Below are 27,682 nucleotides of genomic sequence, written 5' to 3'. Positions count from 1 at the left end.
GCAATACATTAATGTATTACAGTTAGAGATGAGCGAATATACTCGTTTCGAGTAATTACTCGATCGAGCGCCGCGATTTTCGAGTACTTCCGTACTCGGGTGAAAAGATTCGGGGGGCGCCGGGAGGCGTGGTGGAGCGGGGGGTAGCAGCGGGGAACAGGGGGGAGCCCTCTCTCTCTCCCCCCCCCCATCCCCCACTGCAACCCCCCACTCACCCACGGCGCCCCCCGAATCTTTTCGCCCGAGTACGGACGTACTCGAAAATCGCGGCGCTCAGGCGAAAAAGGGGCGTGGCCAAGTAGGTTCGCTCATCTCTAATTACAGTGTACTGTATAAGTGATTGCATGTTTAAGTTCCCTAATGGGCCTAAAAGAAAAAAAATGTTCCATTTTGCGCCAAGATAACCGGCATTCTTTTTTCTCTTTAAATTATTGCATTACAAGAACATATAGGAAAATGTATTAAAAGGTCTAAAATAAAATGCAACCAATCACTGCGCAGCTTTGTATCTTGCTCTGGTAAAATGAAAGCTGCATGGTGATTGGTTGCTATAGGCAACTAAGACTGTTTCATAAATCTGCTGCATCATTTTTACTTTATTGTTTGAAATACTGTAGCCATGAGGGGGCTTGTGTTTTGTGGGATGAGTGGTGTTATTAAATGGCATTATGTTGGAGTACATATAATGGACTGTTTAACTGTTATTACTTTTGGAGGCATGGGGGGAAAAAAAATCCTTTTTTTTTTTTTTTTTTTTTTTAAGGAGGTTCACATACCGTATAAATGAAATACTACTTTTACACAATAAAAGCTCTTTAAAATACTTGTATTTGCATTATCACATGCCAAGATCCATAATATTTTAATTTTTCTGTGCAAGTTTTAATTTCCATTGGTACCGTTTTGCAGTACATGTAAATTTTTAGCACCTTTAATTGCATTTTTTTCACAGATGAGTTAAAAACAATCCTACCATTGTTTTTTTATGGTACTCACTGTGCAGCATAAATAATATGTACACTTTGTTCTTTGGATGAATACGACTGCAGCAATAACAAATTTATAGATATTTTTTACTGCTGAAGAGCTGGCTGCTTACTTCAAAAAGAAAGTTGATGACATCCGGCAGGAAATAACTTCCCAATCCCAGACTAGCCCTGACCCTAGTTTCGTCAGTACTGCATCTTAGCTCACTCTCTGTACTCAGACCAGTGACAGAGGAAGAAGTCTCCAGATTGCTTTCCTCTGCTTGCCCCAGCACCTGCGCTAGCGACCCTCTCCCGTCACGCTTCCTCCGGTGTCTCTCCCCGGTGGTCATCTCCCACCTCACCACTACATTCAATCTTTCTCTGACCTCTGGCATCTTCCCCTCCTCATTCAAACACGTTATCATATCCCCACTGCTTAAGAAACCGACTCTTGATTCGACCGATGCTGCCAACTACCAACCCATCTTCAACCTCCGCCTTCATCCCCAAACTAATAGAACGCCTGGTTTACTCCCGCCTTATAAGCCATCTCTCAGAAAACTCTCTTCTTGACCCCCTACAGTCCGGTTTCCACCCCCTAGACTCGACAGAAACCGCCCCGACTAATGTGTCAAATGATCTACCGACGGCCAAATCGAAGAGCGACTACTCCCTAATGACCATAAACCCCTCCTCAGTATGCTTCGCTCCATCGGACTAAAGGACACTGCCCTCTCCTGGTTCTCCTCCGAACTATCCAACTGCTCCTTCAGTGTCTGCTTTGCTGGCTCTACCTCCTCTCCTCTTCCCCTTGCTGTTGGGGTCCGACAGGGCTCGGTTCTCGGCCCTCTCCTCTTCTCCATCTACACAGCCCCCATTGGACAGACCATCAGGAGATTTGGCTTTCAGTACCTCTCTATGCTGACAACACCCAGCTATACACCTCTTCCCGTGACATCACAGCAACATTCCTCCAGAATGCCACTGACTGTCTGTCCGCTGTCTTTAACACTATGTCCCCTCTCTGCCTAAAACCTCTCAAAAACTGACCTTCTCCCATTTGCGCCCTCTACTAACAGACCTCATCCTGACATCTCTATCTTACTGTGTCGAACCAGCATAACTCCCAGACAGCACACCCGCTGTCTTGGGGTTATATTCGACTCCGATCTCGCCTTTACCCCCATATTGAATCTCTGGCCCGAATATGTCAGCTGCACCTCAAGAACATCGCAAGAATACGCCCTTTTCTCACCGTGGACACACTAAAAACGCTCACCGTTGCCCTCATCCACTCTTGACTCGATTATTGCAACTCGTTGCTGATCGGCCTCCCCTGCACCAGACTCTACTCCCTCCAATCCATCCTGAATGCAGCAGCCAGGCTCATCTTCCTATCCAACCGCTACTCGGGACCCCTCTGCCCTGCGCCAGTCACTGCACTGGCTGCCTGTCAAATACAGAATCCAATTTAAACTCACTGCCCTCATCCACAAAGCTCTTCAAAGCACTGTGCTGCCCTACATTGCTTCCCTCATCTCAATTCACTGCCCAGCCCGCGCCCTGTACTCTATTAACAAAATCAGATTAAGCGCCCCTTTAATTCAAAGCTCTCACTCCCGCCAACAAGACTTCTCCAGAGCAGCACCAGTTCTCTGGAACGTGCTACCAAAAGCTATCCGGGCAATCACTGACACACTATACTTCAGGCGTGCTCTAAAAAGGCACCTCTTCAGGGAGGCATATCGTATCCCCTAAACCAAACCCTTCGCTACTCCGCCTGATAACATGCTCCCTGACCTACTGACTGCAGTTCCTGCTAGCCACCATCACCTGCCCCCTGCAGTCATACCAATTCAGCCACTATACGGCCTGCCCATTGTCTATGTGTATAACATCCCTCACTCTCCACCTCGCCATACCGTGCACATCTCCAGCCCCTTTACCTTCTGTATCACCCCATTACTTGTAGTCTGTAAGCTCGTTGGAGCAGGACCCTCACCCCCACTGTTTTCATCAATGGATTACTTCATGTTACTGTGGTTTCGTTTTTATTTCTCCTGTCTTGTAAGCGGAATAAGTTGGCTCTATATAAATAAAGATTATTATTACTTTTATACAATAAACACCTACTCCCCCCCACCCCCACCCCACCCCCGTTTCAGTTGTTTTTTTTACAAAACAATCGTACACTCATTGTAAAAGAAAAATCTATCACCGCCACGTCCCCCCCCCCCCCCCAAACCCCCATACTCACCTCCCGGACCTGCCGTGTTATTCCCACTCCTTGAGCCGCGCGCATGCGCAGTACAGCGCATGACACGCCGGCAGTGCAGGACGACGTGGCAGGCGGTGGGCGGGGACGCGTATTCACGCGATACTTCCGCTGTGCTGCTGCAGCAGAAGTATAGCGTGATGACCAGCTTCCACTGACTACAATGGAAGCCGGTTGCGCGTATACCTGCGGCAATTAGAACATGCTGCGCTTTCTTTCATGCTGTGGAATTCCGCAGCATGAACATTGAGCCATTAGGTTCAATAGAACCTAATAGCTGCGGCATAACACTGCAGACTTCTGCCGCGCGAAACGCTGCAGAAATACGGCTGTTGGCATTAGCCCCTAAAAGGGGTTGTTGAAATCGAATGCAACTATGTATGTGATTGTACCTTTCATATAAGTAAGTGAATATCACACCAAAAGGATAATTATTTGCAGAAAACTGACCCCCTAAAGGGAGGCTCTAGTACCCTGTTGAATCGCCTCTAGCTTGAATACAGGATGTGATACGGGCGGGTATGGAGGCTCTAGCACCCTGTTGTATTGCCTCTATCTTGGATACAGGCTGTGATATGGGTGGCTATGGAGGCTCTAGTACCCTGTTGTACCGCCTCTAGCTTGGATATAGGATGTGATACGGGCAGGTATGGAGACTCTAGCACCCTGCTGTACCGCCTCTAGCTTGGATACAAGATGTGATATGGGCAGGCATGGAGGCTCTAGTACCCTGTTGTACCTCGTCTAGCTTGGATACAAGATGTGGTACAGGCAGGCATGGAGGCTCTAGTACCCTGTTGTACCGCCTCTAGCTTGGATACAAGATGTGGTACAGGCAGGCATGGAGGCTCTAGTACCCTGTTGTACCACCTCTAGCTTGGATACAAGATATGGTACAGGCAGGCATGGAGGCTCTAGTACCCTGTTGTACCTCATCTAGCTTGGATGTAAAATGAGACACAGATGGGCATGCAGGCACACAAGTTCTGCAGTTGCTGTAACTGAGCCTCTAGATTGTGCAAACTCATAAGCTGTTGAAGTTGGCGTCCCAGATGGTCCCATACATGGTCTATTGGTGATAAATCTGCAAACCGGGCAGCCGCAGAAGTGACAATGTAGTGGAGACATTCCTGTGACCCCCTTGTGTGTGCGGCCGAGCAATATCCTGCTTGAAAATGCCTCTTGGAAGCCGCCATGAGAGACAACATATATGGCTGCAGGATGTCAGTAAAGGTCCCTTGCAACGGATTCTTGACAATCTACTATTTATGACCAATCTTGAGGATAGACCATCACCAATTTACAACTGGGCAACCCTTTTAACCCGGTCATACACACTAGAGACTGTAAGAGTCACTAGACTATGTAAAATGTATGAGGAGCTCCCAACTCTCTTCTGACTACAAATGTCAAGGTAAATTGGGATCAGGAATTTGGGGTTCCAACAAACCCAACACTTTGTTCCTGTAGCAGATAAGCCAATGTAGAGTCTGTTTATTCTTCTCTCATACTGCTGAAAAAACATGTGCATGCCCCAACGTGCCATGGAGGGGAAGGACAACTCTTGGTCGAATGAACATCCTTCTAAAGTGTATGGGCAGCTTTATCCTTCTAGACCAGTGTTCCCCAACTCCAGTCCTCAGGGGCCGCCAACAGGTCATGTTTTCAGGATTTCCTCAGTGTGGCACAGGTGATGTAATTATTATCAGTGCCTCAGACATTACCACAGTAGTTCTTACCATAGGATATCCTGAAAACATGACCTGTTGGTGGTCCCTGAGGACTGGAGTTGGGGACCCCTGTTCTAGACTGTCCAGACACAACCAACATACATTTACTAAAACAGGAACAATTTAAAACAAATTTTTCCCATTTCTTACCCTGATGAGAGCTGCTAAACATGAAACAGACCTATGCTACATGAGCGTACTGCCCGGTGTTATAAATCAGTGCCTCTCTACTCACGGAGGAATTACGCAGCCAGGAGGAACAATTTTCAGATCTCTAACAGCAATTTACTGTCAAATTTGTTTGACAGCATACAGATCTAGATACCTCAAAGCTATAATGTATTCACAATATGGAAAGAATTGGGAGGGGGGGAGGTGATTGTCTCATTTGTGAACCTCAAAGAGACCAAGTTGGTCCATTTTAGACATAACAGACCCCCTAAAGCTTTTCGATAGTCATATATATCTTAGAAGTATAACCGAACACAGTTCTACAATATCCTAGACTAACCAATCAGCTCAGGGGGCTTTGTTACATTGGAGAGCAGCTTTAGTTACTCTCTAACTGTATGATGCAAGAATAATTGTTTCTTACCCAATGAGCATTTCTGTGAGCTTTACAAAGCCAACGTAGGCCAGTTCAAATGCCCCTCTATGTCTGGACTGCAGGAGGTGATGCTTGAAGTAGTCCCCCATTTCATTGACCTGCAATGCATAGAAAAGATTTAATGTACATTACAAAAGACTGACAGATACGGAGAAAAAAAAATGAAGCTTTCTACCAATATGTGAATTATTTTTTAAGACACTTATATGCACAGTAAAATTCATTTAAAGGGCTTTTCTGGGATGACCTTAGGAGACAAGAACTCATGGAAAAAACTAGGACTGTGGTGCAACCTGAGAACAAAATCGCAAGAAATTTCGCTCTATCTTTCTATCCTTAGATTAGGGCATCGATATGGGATTGGTGGGGTCCGATACTACTTTGGACCACCCGCCAATCTGCTGTTTGAGGTGGTCTCACTGCTCGGGTGAGGACCACTATCACTTCATCGCATACTAGGCACAGCGCTGTATGTGTCATAGTGGCTGTGCCTAGTATTACAGCTCAGTCTCATTCACTGGAATTGGACTGAGCAGCTCTAAGGCCATGTGAACAATGAACGTGACGTCACATGCCTCAGAAGCAGCCGCATAGGTCAACCTTTCCAACCTGCTGATAATCGGGACCTCCACAGATCAGATAATGATGACCTATTCTGAGGACAGGTCATCCGTATTTTATTTCCAGAGAACTCCTTTAATTCAGCATCCTGCAGTCCAGAATTTTTTTTACATTAATTTTTATTCAAACTTTGAATTTTACAATAAAAGGAATAGCAATTAATCTAGATCTAAAATCAAAATATCGGGGTAGTTACAGCTTTTGAAGGGGTGTTGTGTCTTCTTAAGGAGAGCGCCCAAAAAGTGTGTGTAAACACCCAGAGGGGAAGTGGATCAGGGGATGGCACAGTCTCTCCCCAAGAATAGCACCCAGAACAGGTATGTGGACACTTAAAAGCTAAGTAAAGCCAACAATCAAGTGATCACCTGGCAAAGGTGCAGCAGAAATCAGGATCAACAGGGTTGCATACCAGCCGTACCAAGTGCACACATATGAACGCAGTACAATTCCGTGTGCGGGCGACGGTCACATGTGAAACACTAGACTGGCCAGGGCCAAACGGGTAAAAAAGAGTGGAAGAGGAAAAAAAAAACAAATACAAAAACCAGGCACCTTCTTCACTTTTGGTGCATTTCGGGAGTCAGTGGCTTTTCAATAAAATGACACCCCAAAAAAACGCATCAAAATTCACAGTGCTTTTTGACAAGCCACAAAAAGCGTAACATTAAAAATATGTGTGCGAAGGGATTTCCTGTCCCGACTAGTGATACAGCTTTAAGGGTATGTTCACACAGGCTGGATTGTCCACTGCAAGGTCATAGGGAACTAAGCAGTGGCAAAATCAGCAACATTTGGTGCAAACCTGCCATTGCAGATCAAAATACATAACTAAAAATTGTGTCACTCTTCTTCATATTCACTGACTATGGTCTCTCCTGGCCTCCAGTGATGACAACTCAACCAATGTGACCACTGCAGCGGGCAAGAGTCTATACAACACGGCATTACTATATGCCAGGATGCAGAGACTGGCAGGGAGCAGGCAAGATTCTCTATGGGGGCGCGGAAAGATGGAAAAGGGGAGCAAATATGATTACTTTATTTTTCAAATCTCCCTAACTTTAGATTTTGTAGCAAATCTGTGAGTAGTCTGCAACAACTTGGGATTTGTTGCAGGTTTTGACTTTCCCAATGAACTGAATGGGGAGATTCAGCAAAAAAAATCTGTGACCAATCCGCAGCATAAACGGACACACCAATGTACGCTGCAGATTTTTTTCCAGTGTGGATGAGATTTTTTGAAATCTCATTCAGCTATAAGAGGTTACCAAAAGGGTTAAATGGTTGCTTTGGTGATGGACTATGAATTGTGCCAAATTTACCACAATCTACCAAAATTTGAACCATATTGCAGCAATATTGAACTCTGTGGGAACATTCGAGAGAAAGGATGTTAGTACCACATAAAGGTGTGGGAGCTGCGTCGCAGCCAAGGGACTGTAAAGCCCTATGTCCACTTGCAGCTTTGATGCGCGGGTGAACCGCAAGTAAAAGCCAACCCATAGGGATGCATTAGCATCTGCAAACAATTTAAAAACACGTGGATGCCATTTTTTCCCAGCGTGCGGGTCACACGCTACGGGAGAAAATCGCAGCATGCTTCATTTTGGCTGCGGATTTTGCCGGCTGGCTTCTATTAAAGTCAATGGAAGCCATCATATCCACGAAACAGCCACCCACAGCTGTCATTTTGGCTGTGCCGCGGATTCCACGGGAGAGCAGGACATTAAAAAAAAAAAAAATTGCACTGCGCATGTGTCCGATGCGTCGCCGGCACATCCGGACACATCCGCTGTGCTAAAGAAAGAAGATCTGGCCGCTGCAGGAGCTGGAATGGTAATAAAACCTATTTTTCTCCCAATGTCCGCGGGCATGAAGGGATTCAGCAGTGGAATCCGTGTGTGCAAGTGGACATTGGGCCTAACAGAGTGCAATGGTGCTGCTGTGAGCACTAGGCGCGATAGCCTGCAAACAAAAGAGCAGAGTCTGGTCAGAGGAGCAGCAGAAACCGTTCAGGACGACGTTGAGGCCACTGAGTCAAGACTGGAGACTGCTGGGAGCCGCAGAGGAATGGATACAGAGGTACTAGGGGCCCACAGTCGAGACGCCATCCAGGGTTCAATGGTCTGCTGAGTGACAGCCAGTGTTGAGGCTACTACAGGAAAACATCTAGACAACTCCCGAGTATTTCCAGGAATTGTGGTCGAGGAACGCTCCTGACTCCAGAGTACCCAAGTCAGTCAAAGCTAGTACTTCTGTGCAACATGCGTAAGTGAGGCCGCCCTCATTAAAAGCTGACTGGTGTGCTAGTAAGCCATAAGGCCTGCTGTCAGGGTAGCAAGGATACAAACACTATTCATTCAGACAGCAGTGATTCAACAGAAGCTTGAACGGTTAGTAGTAGACATTAACTAGAATGGACATTTAAAGACCGTATTAATAGAGTTTATTCAAACTGGTTCTGAATTAGGTCTTTCTCAACAAACTGTGAATTAAGATTTGATCAGTTGTTACATTACACGGTGTTAAAATACAAATTGCCTTATTAATACTGTTGGTTACCAGTATTGTGATTACTCACTATGAAGTGTTGGCAATAAGTCTTGCCAATATGGTTGCAGCTGATAAAGTAGGTGTCTGTGCAGTGTCAGGTTTAATAAACACAAGACTTTTGCATTCCCAGTTCATTCAAGAATCTGTGTTTGATGCAGAGAGAATGTAAATCATTCAGAAAAAGTGAGTGGAAAAGATATGAGGAAGAGGAGTCATTGGAGAGTTACAAAGAGTTCACCTTATCTAATCTTAATGAAATCTGAGGGCAGCCCTGGTACCTGTAGGTGGTACCCAGCAAAAGGTAATGGCTGGTTATTTACTATCAGTGCTAAAGAAAAATGTCCAAATCTGCGTTGGACCGTAGCAACCAGGAGGTTTCTGAAAATAAAGATCTTGTGCAAGATAAAAAAACAGCTTTGCTTGGTTTTCCAGCATCAGCCCCACTATTACATATGACATGCAGCTGTTACTGCAGCTCAGCCCCATTAACCCCTTTAGTGGCAGGTTTATTACCACCATGTCAGCGCAGCGAGCCCCGGAGATTTTCCTGACGTAATTCGAATCGGCAAACGTGTACAGTGGCACAATGATTGTGTGTCCTGGCCAGCATTTCAGCACTAGAGCTGTCCACAGAAATCTTCCGGTGTTTAACTGCATGGTCAGTGCAGCACGCCACAAAGATTTTCCGGGCGTGCCACTAAAGGGGTTAAAGAGGTTTTCTGGAACTAACATACTGATGACCCATCCTGAGGATAGGTCCTCAATATTGTATCGGAGGAGGTCCACCACTTGAGACTCTCACCGATTAGCTGTCTGAAGCTACTGGCATAGCAGCTTAATTGTATTCATTTGAATGGTACTAAAGTGCAATGTGACAAATAAAGGTCATGTCACAGCCCTAGAGAGCCTCTTCAATCAGATGATCGGTCGAGGTCCTCATCGGCAGACCCCCATTATTGAAGACATAGCCTAAGGAGAGGTCATCACTATCTTAGTCCGAGAAAAAATATGAGTTGCAATACCAGGCATAGCCCTATGCAAGAGTGGCACGGTTTCCTTGAAAAAAAAAAAAAAAATTCTTCTCATATAAACTCATTAAAGATGTATGTGGTGACATATGTCTATTGGCAACACTATAAACAAGATCTGAACTGACTCTATTAACTAAGGCCATATGGAATATCTATGGTTAAGACATGAGACTCAGAGATCTTTAAAGCTTGTTACGTCACTGTACAGTACTGCATCATTTTTCACAGAGGTTGGTCAGATAGGCAGTAGCAAAAACTTTAAGTGTCTCGGTTTCTTTTTAATCAATATTGCAAAACCTATGCGAATCGGACATTGCTTAGATGACAATAAAGATAGGATATACAAATATTTCTGGAAATCTTCGAGTGCGATTGTTATTTTAGGTCCAACACCAAAAACAAAAACAGGATTTACAAGGGAAAAACATTATGTCAGACATAATAAACTTTTCAGCAGGGATGTGTGGGAACATCCACCAGCGTAGTCCTAGTATTCAGCACAAGGTGACCTTAAATAAAACAAAAGTAAAGAAACTCAGCTGGGTTCTCACATCGGCTGCAGACCTCAGCCGGTAGGCCGTACGGTACCCGTGTTTAACTGTTCTTAACACCCGCATCTCCAATGTTCTATCACTGTAAGGTCCCTTTAAGCAATACAGACGTATCACTTGGGTGTTATGTTATACACCCACCGTATGCTCACGTACCAGAGGCAGACCATGTGACTGTTATGGGGCCCTTGGAGAGAGGGGGCCCCAGATGTGATTGCACTATCCCTTTGCTACTGGAGAGCAAGAGTATATGCAAGACCTTCCTCCAAAGAGAAGCTGCATCGTTAGCAACCGAGAAGAATTTGCCCCATTTTAAAGGGCATGGGACAGGAAAAACAAACACCGGGCACTACTGTCCTGAGTGGCAAAATGGGACGCCATGTTTGGGGGCCCATTTAAGTTTTTGCAATGGCGCCATATCTCTTCTATGTACGACATTGCCCAAATCCACAACACGCTGCTCCACAGAGCTAAGATTACCGCATAGCACTATGGCGACTACAATCCAGTACACTTGAGCCATGGGATTTTGCGTGTTGGAGCTGTAATGTGGACATGGCCAATTCCACATGCCATATTTTCCGGGTGCTATATATATAATAAAAAAAAGTGTTGTCAACTACACTTATCCTATACAGCGCAAAGGGGGAAAAAAGTATGCCTAGATGTATTGACAGAGGTCATAAGGTCAGTCTTCTGGCCTCCATCAGTTAAATGGCGACTTATTGAAAACTTTGATCTATATAACTGGAGCTTTCCCGATGCAAACACCAAATGTGCTCTGCAAACCACATGTAAAGGCACCCTTATGTCTGCGTGAAACTGGCTTTTCTGCCATAGTTTTTATTCACAGCTGCCTCTTGCACAACCTATCAAATTACTTTTAAGTGCAGAATTTCGTTGTAGCTATTCCCCAAAGGTCATGTCTTCAGGATCTCCCCAATGTCCTGACAATTAAACTGAAAACCATAACTTGTTAGGGGTCTACTGAGTGGCTGCTGTGGGCAACAAGACCAACATGGGTGTTAAGACAGTTTTGATAAATGAAGCCCACTGTAGGATATTATAAACAGCCCCTCTTTCACTTCCACGCTGTGTGCATGCGGCAACTTCGCAGGTACTCCGCACTGGAATGGGACACCCAGTCAACATGATACACAGCTCCCCAGGTTCCCCGCTCCCTCATCTTTGAGCCCCATGGCGCAGTTTACGGTATTCATAGGTGATGACAGGTTCCTTTTAAACCCTTAGCAAATTTGTAGGCACCCCAGCTACCAGGATTCTAGGATATGCCCAGCCTTGACAAAAGGGCACCTATGTAGTAAGCCAAGACACATACAGTACATACATATTTCATAAATGTACTTAAAGCGACCCTCTGATCCTGGGGTCCAAATTTGCCCAGAGGAGTGGAGGTATATTATTTTGTTCTGTCCTTTTCCCCACTTCTTCCTGGGGCCGCTCTGCAATGTTCCAAGATGGCCAAGGTACTCCCGTCAGTACACAATGAATACGGTGCATCATTAGTCAGACACTGCATGCTACTTTTGAATTGGCCAGTGGTGCACTTGTAAATAGTGCTGGCCAATCAGAGCAGTTTGCTGTATCCTCGACTATCAATGCACCAGCAATGCTTAGTGTTCATTGTGTAGTCTAAGAACTGACATGGTCATCTTGGAAGGCCACAGAGGGGCCCCAAAAACAAGTAGATGGGCAGCAAAATGGGGAGAAAGAGCACCAGGTAACATAACTCCTGCCTTCGAGTCCCTTGATAAATTTGATCTTGAGACCGGAGGGTCGCTTTAAAGGGATACAGATACCAGTTTAATGTTGCCCAACAATGGGCAGTATGAACTCAGGACAGATAAGCCCATTCGGTCCATGTAGGTTTTATTCTGAAATGCTGCCCAGTTTCACTTAAAAGTTTGAATCAAAGGGACAGGCCACACCAGGCTTTCTCCTCCCCGTAGCATCAAGAGAGACAGCTCCTCTCTCTTCTTGTGTATAGGGAGAGGAATGTTAGTCTTTGTGACACGGGCAAGGAGAAACCAGCCCGGACCACCTTTTTGACTCACATAGAATCATAGAATGGTAGAGTTGGAAGGGACCTCCAGGGTCATCGGGTCCAACCCCCTGCTCAGTGCAGGATTCACTAAATCATCCCAGACAGATATTTGTCCAGCCTTTGTTTGAACACTTCCATTGAAGAAAAACTCACCACCTCCTGTGGTAACCTGTTCCACTCATTGATCACCCTCACTGTCAGAAAGTTTTTTTTCTAATACCTAATTTGTGTCTCCTCCCTTTCAGTTTCATCCCATTGCTTCCAGTCTTTCCTTGTGCAAACAAGAATAGGGCTGATCCCTCTGCACTGGGGCAGCCCTTTAAATATTTGTAGACAGCTATTTAGTCTCCTCTCAGCCTTCTTTTTTGCAAGCTAAACATTCCCAGATCCTTTAACCGTTCCCCATAGGACATGATTTGCAGACCGATCACTATCTTGGTAACTCTTCTCTGATATTGCTCCAGTTTGTCTATATCTTTTTTTAAAGTGGGGTGCCCAGAACTGGACAGATGAGGTCTGACTAAGGAATAATAGAGGGGGATAATTACCTCACTTGATCTAGACACTATGCTTCTCTTAATACATCCCAGAATTGTGTTTGCCTTTTTGGCTGCTACATCACATTGTTGACTCATGTTCAGTCTATGATCTATTAGTATATGCAAGTCTTTTTCACATGTGCTGCTTAGCTCAATTCCTCCCATTCTGTATGTACCTTTTTCATTTTTCTTGCCCAGATGTAGGACTTTGCATTTCTCCTTGTTAAATATCATTCTGTTAGTCGCCGCTCACTGTGCAAGCTTTTCTAGATCTTTTTGAATACTCCCCTCTCTCTTTCCTAGTGTTAGCTATCCCTCCTAGCTTTGTGTCATCAGCAAATTTGATGCGTTCCCATCAATTCCCTTCTCCAGATCATTTATAAAAATGTTGAACACTGGGCCTAGGACAGAGCCTTGTGGTATCTCACTTGATACATTCTTCCACTTTTAGGTGCAGCCATTTATGACCACTCTTTGAGTAGTCTACCTGAGTTCCGAGTCAAAAGTATGTTTTTCAGAATGAAGCATACATGGATCGAATGGGCATATCTGCCCTGGTTTCATGCTGTCTGTGAGTCGGGCAGCATGAACCTGGTGACAGGTTCACTTTAATGACTTTCTGGCATATGTTAAAAAAAAAAAAAAAAAAAAATTATATATATATATATATATATATATATATATATATATATATATATATATATATATATATATATATATAGTATTTACCATTTATGGTTTTTGTTAGAGGATAGTACAATTTTTTTATTTCTGGTGTTTGTGGGCAGTCGTGCTCCGTGATGAACTTGATAATACATGGAAATCGGGTCAAATCAGCCAATATTATAGTCTACTCTTAATAGCAACCCACACTCCATCCTGCGGATTCATGGCGTCAGCGTGTCAAAACTCTGCTTCCTATGACCAGGGCGCATACTTAAGCTTCCATTTTAGAATAAATATTTTTATAAAAATAAAGGCTGAATGAAGGCATTACTTCACAGAATGGCTATACCATCAAAGACCGCTATCCATCTGCCTCCTGGGAAAATTCCTTTATTTTATCCTGGATTTCAGCTTTTGTATTTCAAACATTGCAAAGTATATTACCTCACAGGACCGTGCCAGGCCAAAGACGTTCTTTATTTCCAACGGGCTGCAGAGACTCGCCTCTTTTATGTGAGATTTATGTGAGCATTAGGTAATCTTACAACTTCACTCTGAGCAAATATTTGCGTTTGTCAAGTTTAAAAGAACGGCTGAAGGTGCAGGGCGCTTTTATAGACTGAGTAAATGTTGCTCTTCATTTTAAGGTGCAGTTCCACTTCTAGCAATTGTTTTGCACAAATTAAACTTTGTTTCCTCAAGTTCCACCCAAGATAGGTGCTACATAGAGGTCAGCGCAGGGGTGCCAATCATTAACTTGTATTAACACGTATGAAACATTCTGTTTATTAAGAAGTCAATGGTCGGAGCAAAACAAAATACTGAATCTGTACCTAGTTTAACAAAAAAAAAAAAAAACGAGTTAAAAGTTTAATGATGCCCTAATAAGCCAAGAAAAATAGAAGTTTCCCTAATAGACGATCCTATGTGGTGGAGATCAAAAACATGGGAGTGGACTTCTAGAATGGCACACTCTAGTCCTATGGTCCCTTTTCATTAACCATCTTGGACTGTAGAATTATATTTAGCACTGACATTTTTATATTGCTGGTTGATGTTGTAAGACTAGACCATTTCCACCAGCTACGTCTGGCCATTGCTTGTTTGTAGGTGACCGAATACTTATTTTCCACCACAATTTGCAAATAAATTCGTTAAAAATCAGACAATGTGATTTTCTGGGTGTGTTTTCTCATGTCTTTCATAGTTGAGGTCTACCTATGATGTCAATTACAGGCCTCTCTCATCTTTTTAGGTGGGAGAACTTGTACAAATTGGTATGTGACTATGGGGAGAGATAGGGGAGAGATCGATAGATATATATAAATAAAAGTGAAAATCTGTGCATCAAGTTCTTTGTTCCTCATAGGCTCCTACATGCCTTTATGGATCTCAAGGAAACTTGGTACATATGTCCAAATTAAAACATTGGGGAGGGGATCATTTCAACTGTGTGTGGCTCATAGCGACCAATCACAACACAGCTTTCAGTTTCCTAGAGCAGGTTAAGGAATGATGATTGGTTGTTATGTGCAACAAACAGCTTCTTTCTACCCAGTTTCAATACATGAGGCCTATTATATAATCTACACAATAACCAGAATTGTGGATAAACTTAATCCTAGCTGTTTAACCCTTTAGATACCATAATCAATAAAGAATACCGCATTTAAGTAGATAAAGGCAGAGATCAATTTGTTTCCCAATTAGCCCTCCACTGTGTGATTGTGGATACCTGCTCTGTGTGGAGCGGGTCAAGTTCCTCAGCCATCTTCATATAGTGCTTGTGCACATCTGCCGTAGGCGTATACAGTGTATGTCACTAAGGTGTAATATATATTACCTAAATTAATAGTGCAGGAAAAGCCAGTGCAAATTAGCTGAGTACCATGAAAATCAAATGTAAAAGGAAAAAATAATACAATAATTTGGAAATTTCATATACCGTATATACCGGCGTATAAGGCGACGGGGCGTATAAGACGACCCCCCAACTGTCACCTTATACGCCGGTATTCAGTGGAGAAAAAAAAAAAAATTTTATTACTCACCTCCCACGGCGTTCTGTCGCGCTCCGACAGGATGTCGCTCGCTCCGGCAGGCTGTCGCTCGCTCCTCGTCCCCGCCGCAGCATAGCTTTCTGAATGCGGGGCTTGAAATCCCCGCTTCCAGAAAGCTAATACACACGCCGGCAGCCATGACAGCATTGAATGGCTGTGATTGGCTAAAGCACACGTGGCTTCAGCCAATCACACTATTCAATGACATCATTGAATGGCTGTGATTGGCTGAAGGCGCACGTGTTAGCAATCACACCCATTCAATGATGTCATTGAATAGTGTGATTGGCTGAAGCCACGTGTGCTTTAGCCAATCACAGCCATTCAATGATGTCATGGCTGCCAGCGTGTGTATTAGCTTTCTGGAAGCGGGGATTTCAAGCCCCGCATTCAGAAAGCTATGCTGCGGCGGGGACGAGGAGCGAGCGACAGCCTGCCGGAGCGAGCGACATCCTGCCGGAGCGCGACAGAACGCCGTGGGAGGTGAGTAATAAAATTTTTTTTTTTTACACTTTTTTTTTTTTTTGTATTACCGGCGCATAAGACGACCCCCGACTGCAGAGCAGATTTTTCGGGGTTCAAAAGTCGTCTTATACGCCGGTATATACGGTAACCGTATTTTATGGACAATAGAACATAGAACACATATCAGAATTTGAAAGTGAGACATTTTTTCCATTTCATTTAAAAAATAGTAGCAACACAATCTCAAAAAAGTTGGATAGGGCCATGTCTACATTTGTATAGCATTCTCTCTTTTTACAACTGTCTGTAAACATCTAGGAAGTGAGGAGACCAATTGCAGGACCTTCAGGCGAGGAATGTTGTCCCATTGTTGTCTAATGTAGGATTCTAGCTGCTCAACAATCCGCAGTCGTATTTTTTGGATAATGTGTCAAATGTTTTCTATTGGTGACCGGTCTGGACTTCAGCACCCGGACTCTTCTGCAAAGCCATGTTGTTGTGATAGATGCAGTATGTGGTTTAACATTGTCTTCCTGATATATGCTAGGCCTTCCATGAAAGAAGCATTGTCTGGATGGGAGCACATGTTGTTTCAACATCTCTATATACTGCTCAGCATTGAGAGTATCTTTCAAGATGTGTAAGCTGCCCATTCAATAGGCACTAATGCAACCCCATACAATCAAAGATTCAGGCTTTTGAACGGTGTGCTGATAACCAGCTGGGTGGTTCCTCTCCTCTTGAGTCTGCAGGACAGGACGTGCATGGTTTCTAAAAAGAATTTCAAATTTTGATTCATCTAATTCATCCATTTTAAATAAGTTTAGCACAGAGAAGACGTTGGCATTTCTGGATCGTGTGGAGTTTGACCATTCTCAGTAACAGAAACCAAGTGATCTTGTAGATATGATACCTTTTAATGGCTAACAAAAATACACAATAGTACAGCAAGCTTTCAGGATATCCCCTTCCTCAGGCTAATGAATGAAACTAGTTTGGATGGCACATAATTATAACATATAGCTGCAGAGAGGAGGGGAGGGGAACACCCCTCTTAGTCCAAATAAAAGTTCACACACAGAAATTTGAGACCTAAAAAAAAACACGAGTCAGTCTGCGCAGAGAAACAAGTACTAAATCAGTCAACTGAGCTGAGGAATGCGACAGTTTTATGATGGCTCTTATCTCTGATGCATATAGAAGAGGATCAAAGAAGATGGAAATACTGTGTGTGAAACCTTTTTTTTAATCAAAAGGGTGTCCCCCTCCCCTCTGCATCTGTATGTTATAATTATGTAGCATCCAAACTAGTTTCATTCATTAGCCTGAGGAAGGGGATCAAAAGCTTGCTGCAACATCATGTATTTTTGTTAGCCTTTAAAAAGGTATCATATCTACAAGATTACTTGGTTTCTCTTACTGGAAACAATCACACTTTACTCTGCTGGCTAACACGGTACCAAACCTTTTTTGGATTGTGTTGATAAATGGCTTGTTCTTTGCATGACACAGCTTAAACTTTGTAGATTCCACGGTGAACTGTGTTCATAGACAATGATTTTTGAAACAACTCCTGAGCCCATGTAGTGATTTTCATTATGGAATTAAGCCTGTTTTCAATGCAGTGCCTGCCGAAGGACACATAGATCAAGAGTTCAGTATTGACTATCAGCCTTGTCTCTTGTGCACATGAATTTTCCAGATTCTCAGAAGCTTTTGATGATATTACATACTGTAGATAGTTGGGTATTCAAAGTCTTCACAATTTTGAATTGGGGAACCTTTTTTTGAAATAGCTCCACAATGTTTAGATGCAGTTTTTCGCAGATTGGTGAACCTCTGGCCAGCCTTTCTTCTGAGAGACACTGCCAGTGTCCCTTTTTCGGTCCCTAGTGAGAGTAGGGACCGCCGCCCAGTTGCCCGCCTGGGGTTAGTCAGGGGTGGAGGCAAGCAGGCAGGGACAGGGGTTGTGGGTGAGATCTAGGGCACCCGGGCTGGCGTATCATGGGTAGTATATCGTAACATAATAACTGTCCCTTAAAATTGCTCTCCAATGGAGGCCATGAGTACCCTCGCACGTCAGTTGCAGGATTAAGTAGTCGTGATCCAAGACCTGTCCGGTCGTATGGTGGCCCAGGAGCAGCGGGATTTAGTGCATGTTTCTGCTGCCCCTTCTATTCCTGAGCCCAAGTGTCCTCTTCCTGAGGTATTTTGAGGGGAGAGGAGCAAGTTTTTTGTTTTTCAGCAGGTATGTGGATTGTATTTTCGGATGCGGCCCCGCTCTTCTGGCTCAGAATCCCACAAAGTTGGGTTGATTGTATCCTTACTTCGGGGTCACCCCGAGACATGGGCCTACTCCTTACCCGAGAGTTTGGCTTGCCTGCAGTCAGTTGATTTGTTTTTTCAGGAACTTGGAGGTATTTTTGATGAGCTGGACCGTGGGGGTTGGCGGTATCTCATCTCATGTCATGTCTCTACGTCAGGGGCAGCATTGGGTAGAGGACTATTGCTCTAAATTTAGACTGTATGCAGGTGAAACCTCTTGGAACGATAGCGCCCTTAAAGATGTGCTTTTGTTGGGTCTCGTGACACTCAATGATGCGATGGAATTGGCGGTCAAATCTGACAGGAGGCTGAGCTCTAGAAAAGAGGAACGTCCTGCCCAAAAGGCTAGGGAATCCAGTGGACCCGCTCCCACTTCTCTCATGCCAACTTCTGGTGCCGAGCCTATGGACGTGGATCACCTAAGTCCCGAGGAATGGAGACTGTTCCGTATGATTCATCGTCTCTGCCTCTATTGTGGGAAAGCCGGACATTGTGTAGCGACCTGTCCTCAGAAGAGTCTACAACATCAGTCCAAACCGGCGGAAAACTTCAGATCCTAGGCGATTTTTGGGAGGATCGCCCAGGATCACAGGTACTCCGTAAGTTGTTGGTGCCTTGTCAGATTGGCTTCCGGAATTTCACTCGGTCTGGTCAAGATTTAATTGATTCGGGTGCTGCCGCCAATTTCATTAAAGTTTTGTCAGACCTCTGATGACTGAATTCTTGGCGTTAAAGATTGCCATACGCTTCACTAGTAATGATTCTACCCCTCTGTCTGCAGGTGTTGTACAATGGAGGACTCCCATTTTATAGTTCACTGTGAGTGTTCTCCATTCTGAGAATCTGTCGTTCTTGGTAATGGAAAAGATGTCCGTTGATGTAGTGCTTGGTATGCCCAGGTTGGCACTGCACAATCCCCGATTTGATTAGTCCACTCAGGAATTGACACATTGGGGGTTGTCCTGTCATAGTCACTTAGCTACTATATCCATGTGTTCAGCAGATACCATACTTATTCCTGAAATATTTGTCTGGTTTTCATGATGAATTTTCCAAGAAACTATCTGAGACTTTGCCTCCCCATAGGGAGTGGTACTGTGGTATTGATTTGATCCCAGACAGTCCCATCCCCAAGGGAGCCAGTTTCAATTTGTCTGGGTGTGAGCACGAAGCCCTTAAGTTCTATATCTCAGAGTCTTTGGCCAAACGACATATCAGGCCATCCAGGTCCCCTGCCGGGGCAAGTCTCTTCTTTATAGAGAAGAAGGATAGGACATTGAGGCCTTGTGTGGATTATTGGGCTTTGAATAAAATTACAGTGAAGAACCAGTGTTCCTTGCCCCTGATTTCTGATTTATTGAATCAGGTGTTAGGGGCCCACTGGTTTTCCAAATTGAACTTAAGGGGGGCTTACAATTTAATTCGCATCCAAGAGGGAGATGAGTAGAAGACCGCATCCAACACCTCGTTCGGACATTTTGAATGTCTAGTCATGCCCTTTGGACTTTGTTATGCCCCCGCTGTGTTCCAGGAATTTATGAACGCGGTCTTCCTCGACTTCCTGGGGTGATTTTTGGTCATATATCTCAATGACATTCTGGTGTACTCTCCAGACTGGGATTCATATGTGCGGCACCTGAGGCTGGTTCTGACCCGTTTGCGTGAGTACCAACTTTTTGTCAAGTTGGAGAAATGCATTTTTCGTACTAAACAAGTATCTTTCCTTGGTCTGTGATTTCACCCACGCAGATTCAAATGGAGTCTGAGAAAGTGGCGTCAATCTCCCAATGGGTCAGACCAGATAACCTGAAAGCTCTCCAGCGGTTTTTAGGTTTCGCAAATTTTAACCATAAATTCATTAAGAATTATTCTGTTATTGCTCAACCCCTGACTGATCTTACCAAGAAGGGTGCCGACTTCGTAAGATGGTCGCCAGAGGCCCTAGAGGCTTTTAGTCATCCCAAAAGGGCGTTTACTGCTGCCCCAATGCTAGCACAGCCTGACGCGCGGCGACCGTTCTTCATTGAGGTCGATACGTCTGAGGTGGGGGTGGGGGCGTGGGCTGTATTGTCTCAGGAAATCAGCAGGAGATCTGGGTATAGTCCATGTGCGTTCTTCTCGCAGAAGTTCAATTCGGCAGAACATAACTACGACGTGGGTAATCGTGAGTTATTGGCGATTAAGTGGTCTCTAGAAGAGTGGCGTCACTATCTTGAGGGGGCAAGGCATCCCATTACCGTGTATACTGAGCATAAAAACTTGGTATATCTCGTCAATGCTAAGAGACTTACAGCTTGTCAGGCCAGGTGGGCGTTGTTTTTCGCCAGGTTTAACCTCGTCGTTACATATATTCCAGGGGAGAAGAATGAGAAGGCAGACGCTCTCTCACGGGAGTTTCGGTTCTCCGGAAAGTGAGACAGTGGCTCCCGAGAATATCTTAGCACCTGCGGTGGTGGTGGCAGCTGTAGAATCTGATCTCGTTCCTCATCTACAAAATTGTCAGCAGGACGCTCCTTCGGGGGTGCCGGGGGGCAGATGGTTCGTGCAAGAGACCTTGCATCTTAGAGTCATTGAAAAGGCTCACTCATCTGTTCTCGCAGGCCATCCGGGGGTTCAGGGGACTCTTTGTACTAGACACTACTGGTGGCCAGGCATGTCTCGGGAGATCCGCAACTTTGTTAAGGGATGCTCTGTCTGTGCACACAGTAAAAGTCGGCATCCAGAGGGGCCTCTGAGACCGTTACCAGTGCCTTCTCGTTCGTGGTCGCATTTATCGGTAGATTTTATCACCGATCTACCTGAGTCTCAGAAGTTGACCACTATCCTAGTTGTTGTAGACCGTTTCTCAAAAATGGCACATTTCGTGGCGTTAAAGAAGCTACCTTCTGTGATGAAATTTTCCAAGATTTTTGTAAAAGAAATCATTCGTCTACATGGGGTTCCCGAGAACATCGTATCTGATCGCGGTGTTCAGTTTGTTGCGCAATTCTGGCGAGCCTTCTGTAGAACATCGCTTTCCTTCTCGTCAGCATTCCACCCGCAAACTAATGGTCAGACGGAGCGGAAGAACCAGGATTTAGTGCAATATTTACGGTTGTTTGCTAGCGAAAAGGCTCATGAGTGGGCAGAATTCCTGCCGTTGGCAGAGTTTGTGCTAAACAACTGTACTTGTTCTTCCACTGGGGTATCTCCATTTCTTTGCGTATATGGTCAGCATGCTCGCTTTCTTACAGCTATTTCTACTCCGTCTGCCTGTCCCACAGCTGATGTAGCCACAGATGCTCTGCAGGGGGTATGGAAAGAAGTACAGAAGAACCTGGAAGAAACGGGGGCTCGTATACAGTTGAGTAGTGGGAGAAGTCTGTCAGTATCTGAACCTTACAGGATGGGACAGAAGGTATATTTTTCTTCTAGAAATCTCAAATTGAAGGTTCCGTTTTTGAAACTGGCGCCGCGTTACATGGGTCCCTTTGTCATCACGCGTGTAGTAAACCCACTTGTTTATGAACTTGATTTGCCAGCTACATGGAGGGTTCATTAGGTTTTTCATAAGTCATTATTGATACCTTTTGTCTCTGGGCAGAGGCCTTTGTTTAAAAGTCGGGTAGAGACTTGCAATCACTGCCAGTTATTGGTTTCCCTCAGTGTGCTAGCTAGTCTGCCTCTGTTGGTCTCCTGCTTCTGTCAGCTTGTCTGCTATACATTGCTATTATCCGCCAGGTTTTCCCATCTGCCTCAGTTCTGCTTAGCACTGTTCGTGTTGGTTATTTACATCTGCCTTTTCTGTCGGTATTCTACCCTTTGCATCCAGGTACGCCAGCATCCTTTTTTTTGGTCCCTAGAGAGAGTAGGGACTGCCGCCCAGTTTCCCACCTGGGGTTAGCCAGGAGTGGAGGCAAGCAGGCAGAGACAGGGGTTGTGGGTGAGATCTAGGGCACCTGGGCTGACGTATCACGGGTAATATATCGTAACAACCAGTAGAGAATATGAAAAATCTGTAGCAGAGATAACACGGTGGTGACACCCTAACACAAATTTAGACACCCAAAAACTTTCACATCCCTTTCAGCAGACTATTCACATATTTACTCTTCTACCCATCTTGTACTGGTATTATTTTAAGTACAAATTAATCACTCCATGCCTGTGCTTTCTCATTCTGTTATGGCATTGATTTAAGTACAAATTAATCACACCAGGTCTGTGCCTGTTCATATGTATGTATGTATAAATGCATGTTTCTTCAGATCTACTCCATAACCCTGTGTAGGTTCGAAAGCTCGCTTTTGCAGAATGTATTTTTGTTAGCCATTAAAATGTATCATATCTACAAGATTACTTGGTTTGTCTTGCTGAGAACAATCATGTTTTGCTTTACTAGCTAACACTGTACTAAACTTTTTTCGTTTTACTATTATGAGATGTGTTGCTGCCAGCAATTTCTAAATTAGTTAATTTTTTAAAATGAAATGGAAAAATGTCTCACTTTCAACTTTGGGACCATAAAGTATACTCAATAAGTTTTGCTCTTTTGCAGTTTTAGTTATATTTTTTTTCTTGCAGTTTTTCTAAAGCAATAACCGCTGATGGCCTCCATGTCAGCTACTCTGAAAGCTACACATGTTCATCGAGTTCGACCTTCCATACTTTTAAAAGTGAGTTGATGCAAATCAGGATAAAAACGGTTTTTGAAGACCTATTTGGCCACAGGGTTAATAAAAAAAACAAAAACATCTTGCTAGCAATCAGAGACATCCTTAGATCAACTTTCTATATTAATACCAGGAACCCTACATGTTAGAAAAATGTCTTAAGCCGTTCTTAAATCTTTCCACACTTTCTTTCATTTAGAATTCCTCTAGGAGAGGATCCCATAACTTTACCTTTCCTGGAAGTAAAGCAACTTCTTTGTATTTCTAGATTACATCTATTTTCCTTTAGTCACATGGAGTAACCTTGTGTTCTCTATGGGTTTGCAGAAAGAATTAAAGATGGCCACTGCCTATTCGGATATTTTCAGGCTGTTACGATACTGGTAAAACCCTACTGAAATACAATGGCCTGAAAGAAGTCAACAGAGCATTGCGAAGAACTGGTAAATATCCTCATGAAAGATGGATTAAAAGTAGAAGCAAACAACGAAACAAGAAAAGTCCAGAAAAAAAAAATCAGTTCTCAAAGGGGCATAAGATTAGAAGAGGTCAGTACTGAAGTAGTTTTACATTTGGTCTTAAAGGGGTATTCCCATCTGGGGATTTCTTAATAATGACGGTCACTTAGTAAAGTTTTCCAATACATAATATGGTACGTTAAATGGTACCATTGAAAAATACAAGTCGTCCTGTGAAAAACAAAGCCCCTTCTAGCTATTTTTCAGGACAAATTAAAAAGTTATTTTTTGAAAGTTGAGAGGTAAAATAAAAAAAAAAAAAGCCAGAAAGAGGGCTGCAGCCGGGAGGAGTTAAAGGGATTATCCAGGACTTATAGATTGACAACCTATAGTTCTGAGTCTGACTTATGACAATTCCAAAGATAAGCTGTTTGAAAGGTTGCTGTCTTACACTGCAGCCCCTTCAAATAGTTGATAGGTGAAGATGCAGGAAATCAGCCCCATACTGATCTGATGTTTTGCTGCAGGAAGCAGACAGCTCCGTATATTGCTCAGTGGCCAGGATTGGTAAACCAAGCTGAACCTTGAAGTGAAGGAGACTCAGTCTGCAGTACCAATCTGGGTCACCAAGCAATGTACGGAGCTGGCTGCCTCCTGCAGCAAGACAGCTAGAGTTGGAACAACCCCTTTAACCCCTTAGTGACTAAGTGCACTAACCTGCTTGTTAGTGACTAAGCCAACTAATTTCTCTTTTTTTTTTCTATCATCGCATTCCAAGAGCCATAACTTTTTACTTTTTCCATCAACATAGCTGTATTGGTGGGAAAAACTATATTTTTTAAGTTAATGGCATAATTTTTGAGTACATATAATGTATTGCATAATTTTTATTACTTTTTTTTAGGGGGATTGGGGGGGGGGAGAAATTCTGCTATTTGCTTTTTGGATTTCATTTTTACAGCGGTCAGCGATAACATTATTCTCTGGGTCGGCACGATTCCAGTGATAAAAAAACTTTGTATGTTTTGTGATTTTTGTACACCAAAAATAGCCCAAAAACTTTTTTTTTCTTGCTTTTGTGTCACTACATTTCAAGAGCCATAACATTTAACATTTTTATTTTTCCATCGACAGAGCTTTATGAGGGCTTGTTTTTTTGGCATGAGCTCCAGTCTTCATTTATCAAATTTTTGGTAATATAACATTTGTATAACACATTCTGATTCAGCCACAGACAAAAAAAGGAGCTGCAGATTAAAACCCCTTAACGGCTGCTCATATGTCTTTTTATGGCGGTCGTTAAGGGGGTTATAGTGACCCTCCAGTCTTCGACAAACCAAGTAGGCCACACTGCTTCTCTGATTACCTGATGCACACAATGCATTAGTATGCATTGGTAGTCTAAGACGCTACATTGTTGCTTCCCAGAGTTGTCACTTGTACGGCGGGGACGATTATGTCAGAGGTTCCCCCGATTTAAAAAAAAAAGTTGGTAATTACTAATCTATGGTGGGGAATTTTTTTTTAATAAGTCAGAAACAGGTAGGAGACCTATAATGTCAGCCGTGTTAGTTGTCAACCAACAATCCCATGAAAAGGATATCCCTAAATGTGCAAAATGAAATAATACCCGGACAAAAGACAACAATTCAATAAGTTACAATTAAAGTGGACCGATTATATTTTTGTACAATTATCCCCCTACACCAAACAATTTTATTTACTCATCGTGGCACCATGTCATGTGACACATAACATCACCCCGTCTTCTGGGCCCAGTGACACTCCACAAACAGGTCAGAAGGGCTTTTAATGTAGAGGCCTTGGCCTGTTTATGAGAGATCACCAATCATGGGGCCTCACAATGGATGCAGCGATCACATGGATAAGCAACCACAACATCACCACTGTAGCCAATGTAAACGGAGATCGGCGGGAGGATGCGAGTGGCAACAGGTCAAGTAAGAATTATTATATATATTCCATTCCACTGCCAACTTTTTTTTTTTTTAATCAGAAAACTTTTCTAATGGTAATTTTTTGTTTAGTTTGGCCAAAAATTGTTTTTTTTTCCCCCGCAAAAAAACAGTTGTCGATTTGGGAAAATAATTTTTCCCTTTCCTTGTAGTAAAAGTCAACAGCAAGTTGATGGGACTGATGAGAGCCGAGCTGGATACAAACCTCCAAATGTTAGTTGCGATTTCAAAATAGCGCAATAAATCAGCGTGACTGAGACTAATGAACAATAAACAAAGCCATATTCAACCCTACAGACCCTATGAAGCAGACACAGCTCAGTGCAAAACACAGCTGGCGAACACATGAACAACATGCCAAAGTCACCAATGCACAAAGATCAGCAAGAATCTGCTTTTGCAATGCACATTCTCACAACACCTCGAATGGAACAATTTCTCATTTTCAACTCGAATGCGGTTTTTAAACCATTTCTTCTTCCATATCCCCCAGTTTCCCTTTCCCTCAGAAAAAGTGGGCTTGTTAAAACCAGATGGAAGGGAAAGGTCAAGAATTTAAAACAGAAAACTAATAAATCCTTGATATTTCCAAATGAAATGCTTGTGGTAAGCTAATTTCTTGTAAACACTGTGCTTATGGCGGGTGAACAGTCCCAGATGGCGTTCGAGAGCTCATAGCTTCAAATCTGAAAAGTTGCAGCAAGGAAAAAAAAAACAAAAGAAAGAATGCAAGAGAGGAGGAAATAAAAAGTAAAGCAAAGTAATAAAGCTAAAGAAATAAAAAAAAAAAAAAAGCTGAATGAACGGAAAGTGACCAACCAATCAAATGGCACGTCTTTAGCTGTAGTAAAAGGGGTATTCCCAACAGGATGGTCCGAGAATGTCCAATAGTTGCTGATCCCTCCTCTGAGACTTGTACCCATCTTCAGAACGGGGCGCTCCGTTCCCTGTCCTGCCTGCTGAAGTGACTACTGCAGGTAGGCAGGGAGTGAATGTAAAGGTGGCACACATGCAGGCGCACATGACCATTTCCGTAACTTCCATAGTAATGAATGGAGGGAGTCGTGCCCATAGTCATTTATCGTCTAGATGCAAAGGCCAGTGGCTATTTTACTAGGTAGAATGGGGATCGGGGACCCCCATTCTGGAGATATGTAAGGGTCCTTTGGGGATGTCATCAATGTCTAAAATATTAATAACTTTTTAAAGGGGCTACTAGGCCAATTAAAAACATTTTAACAACTGCTCACGAGACTCTACAAACATGGCAGACGACACTCATCTGCACTATTCACCGCCTCCTGCTGCAGTAGCAATGATGTTCTCACACACACAGACAGGTGACCTTTACAATAATCGCCGGCTAACAAGAAAAGGTGACCAGCTGAAGTGATCACATGTCACAGGATTTGGTAATATCATCGCTACAGCAGGAAATAGACAGGAACCAGGCACCCTCCAAATAGGAGCCGTGGGGGAAATCGGGTGCGGCGAGTATGGCTTCTTCTTTGTTTGTACAGCCCCATAAGGCACTTACAAAATGCTTTGCTTGGCTGGATAATCTTTAAAGAATATTTTATCGCCCCAATGGGGAAAAACCCCTAAAGGGGGGTTTCCGTAGAGAATACTACTGATGACTTTTCCTCAGGATAGGTCATCAACAGTTGATCGGCTGGGGTCCCTCGCTCAGGACCCCGACCGATCAGCTGGTTGTATTTGTGGCGCTGTCAGCTGTCTCACACAGAGGTTGGAGTGGAAGTCTCTGCGGCGACCTCTGTGTAGTGGCCGGCGATTGTATATGCAGGCGCAGCTTGTGTTGATTTCAATGAGAGCTGTGCCTGCAGTTACAAGCGCCGGCCCATACAGAGGTCGGAGCGGAGATTTTCGCTGCTTCCACTCCGCCCCTTTTTGTATTTGTGTCACTGACAGCATGCGCACACTCAGCTGATTGGCAGGGGTCCTGAGCGGCAGACCTCAGTCGATCAACTATTGATTACCTATACGTTAATTCATTAATTTTTGTAATTGCCAACAATGCATAAATGCAATGTTATAAATGTTTTATTGCCACAGTAGAGAAAAACACATTACTGCCTTAAAGGAGTTGTCTTATCTTAGGGTATATATCAATGTCTGAGGG

General features: G+C 43.8%; 1 protein-coding gene across 2 annotated transcripts in view; it reads right to left on the bottom strand.

Annotated features, from left to right (window-relative positions):
* The window catches only part of THADA (THADA armadillo repeat containing), a 551,380-nt gene that overhangs the window by 420,461 nt on the left and 103,237 nt on the right, over positions 1-27,682 (bottom strand). For both annotated transcript variants that reach the window (XM_066595569.1, XM_066595570.1), the window contains exon 22: positions 5,569-5,678. In XM_066595569.1, the coding sequence (XP_066451666.1) occupies positions 5,569-5,678 (110 nt within the window). The remainder of the gene's footprint in view (positions 1-5,568; positions 5,679-27,682) is intronic.

Source organism: Eleutherodactylus coqui, chromosome 3 (genome assembly GCF_035609145.1).
Source record: "Eleutherodactylus coqui strain aEleCoq1 chromosome 3, aEleCoq1.hap1, whole genome shotgun sequence".
NCBI lineage: Eukaryota > Metazoa > Chordata > Amphibia > Anura > Eleutherodactylidae > Eleutherodactylus > Eleutherodactylus coqui.
Note: the sequence above shows the minus strand (reverse complement) of the source record. Positions and strands in the feature narration are given on the sequence as shown.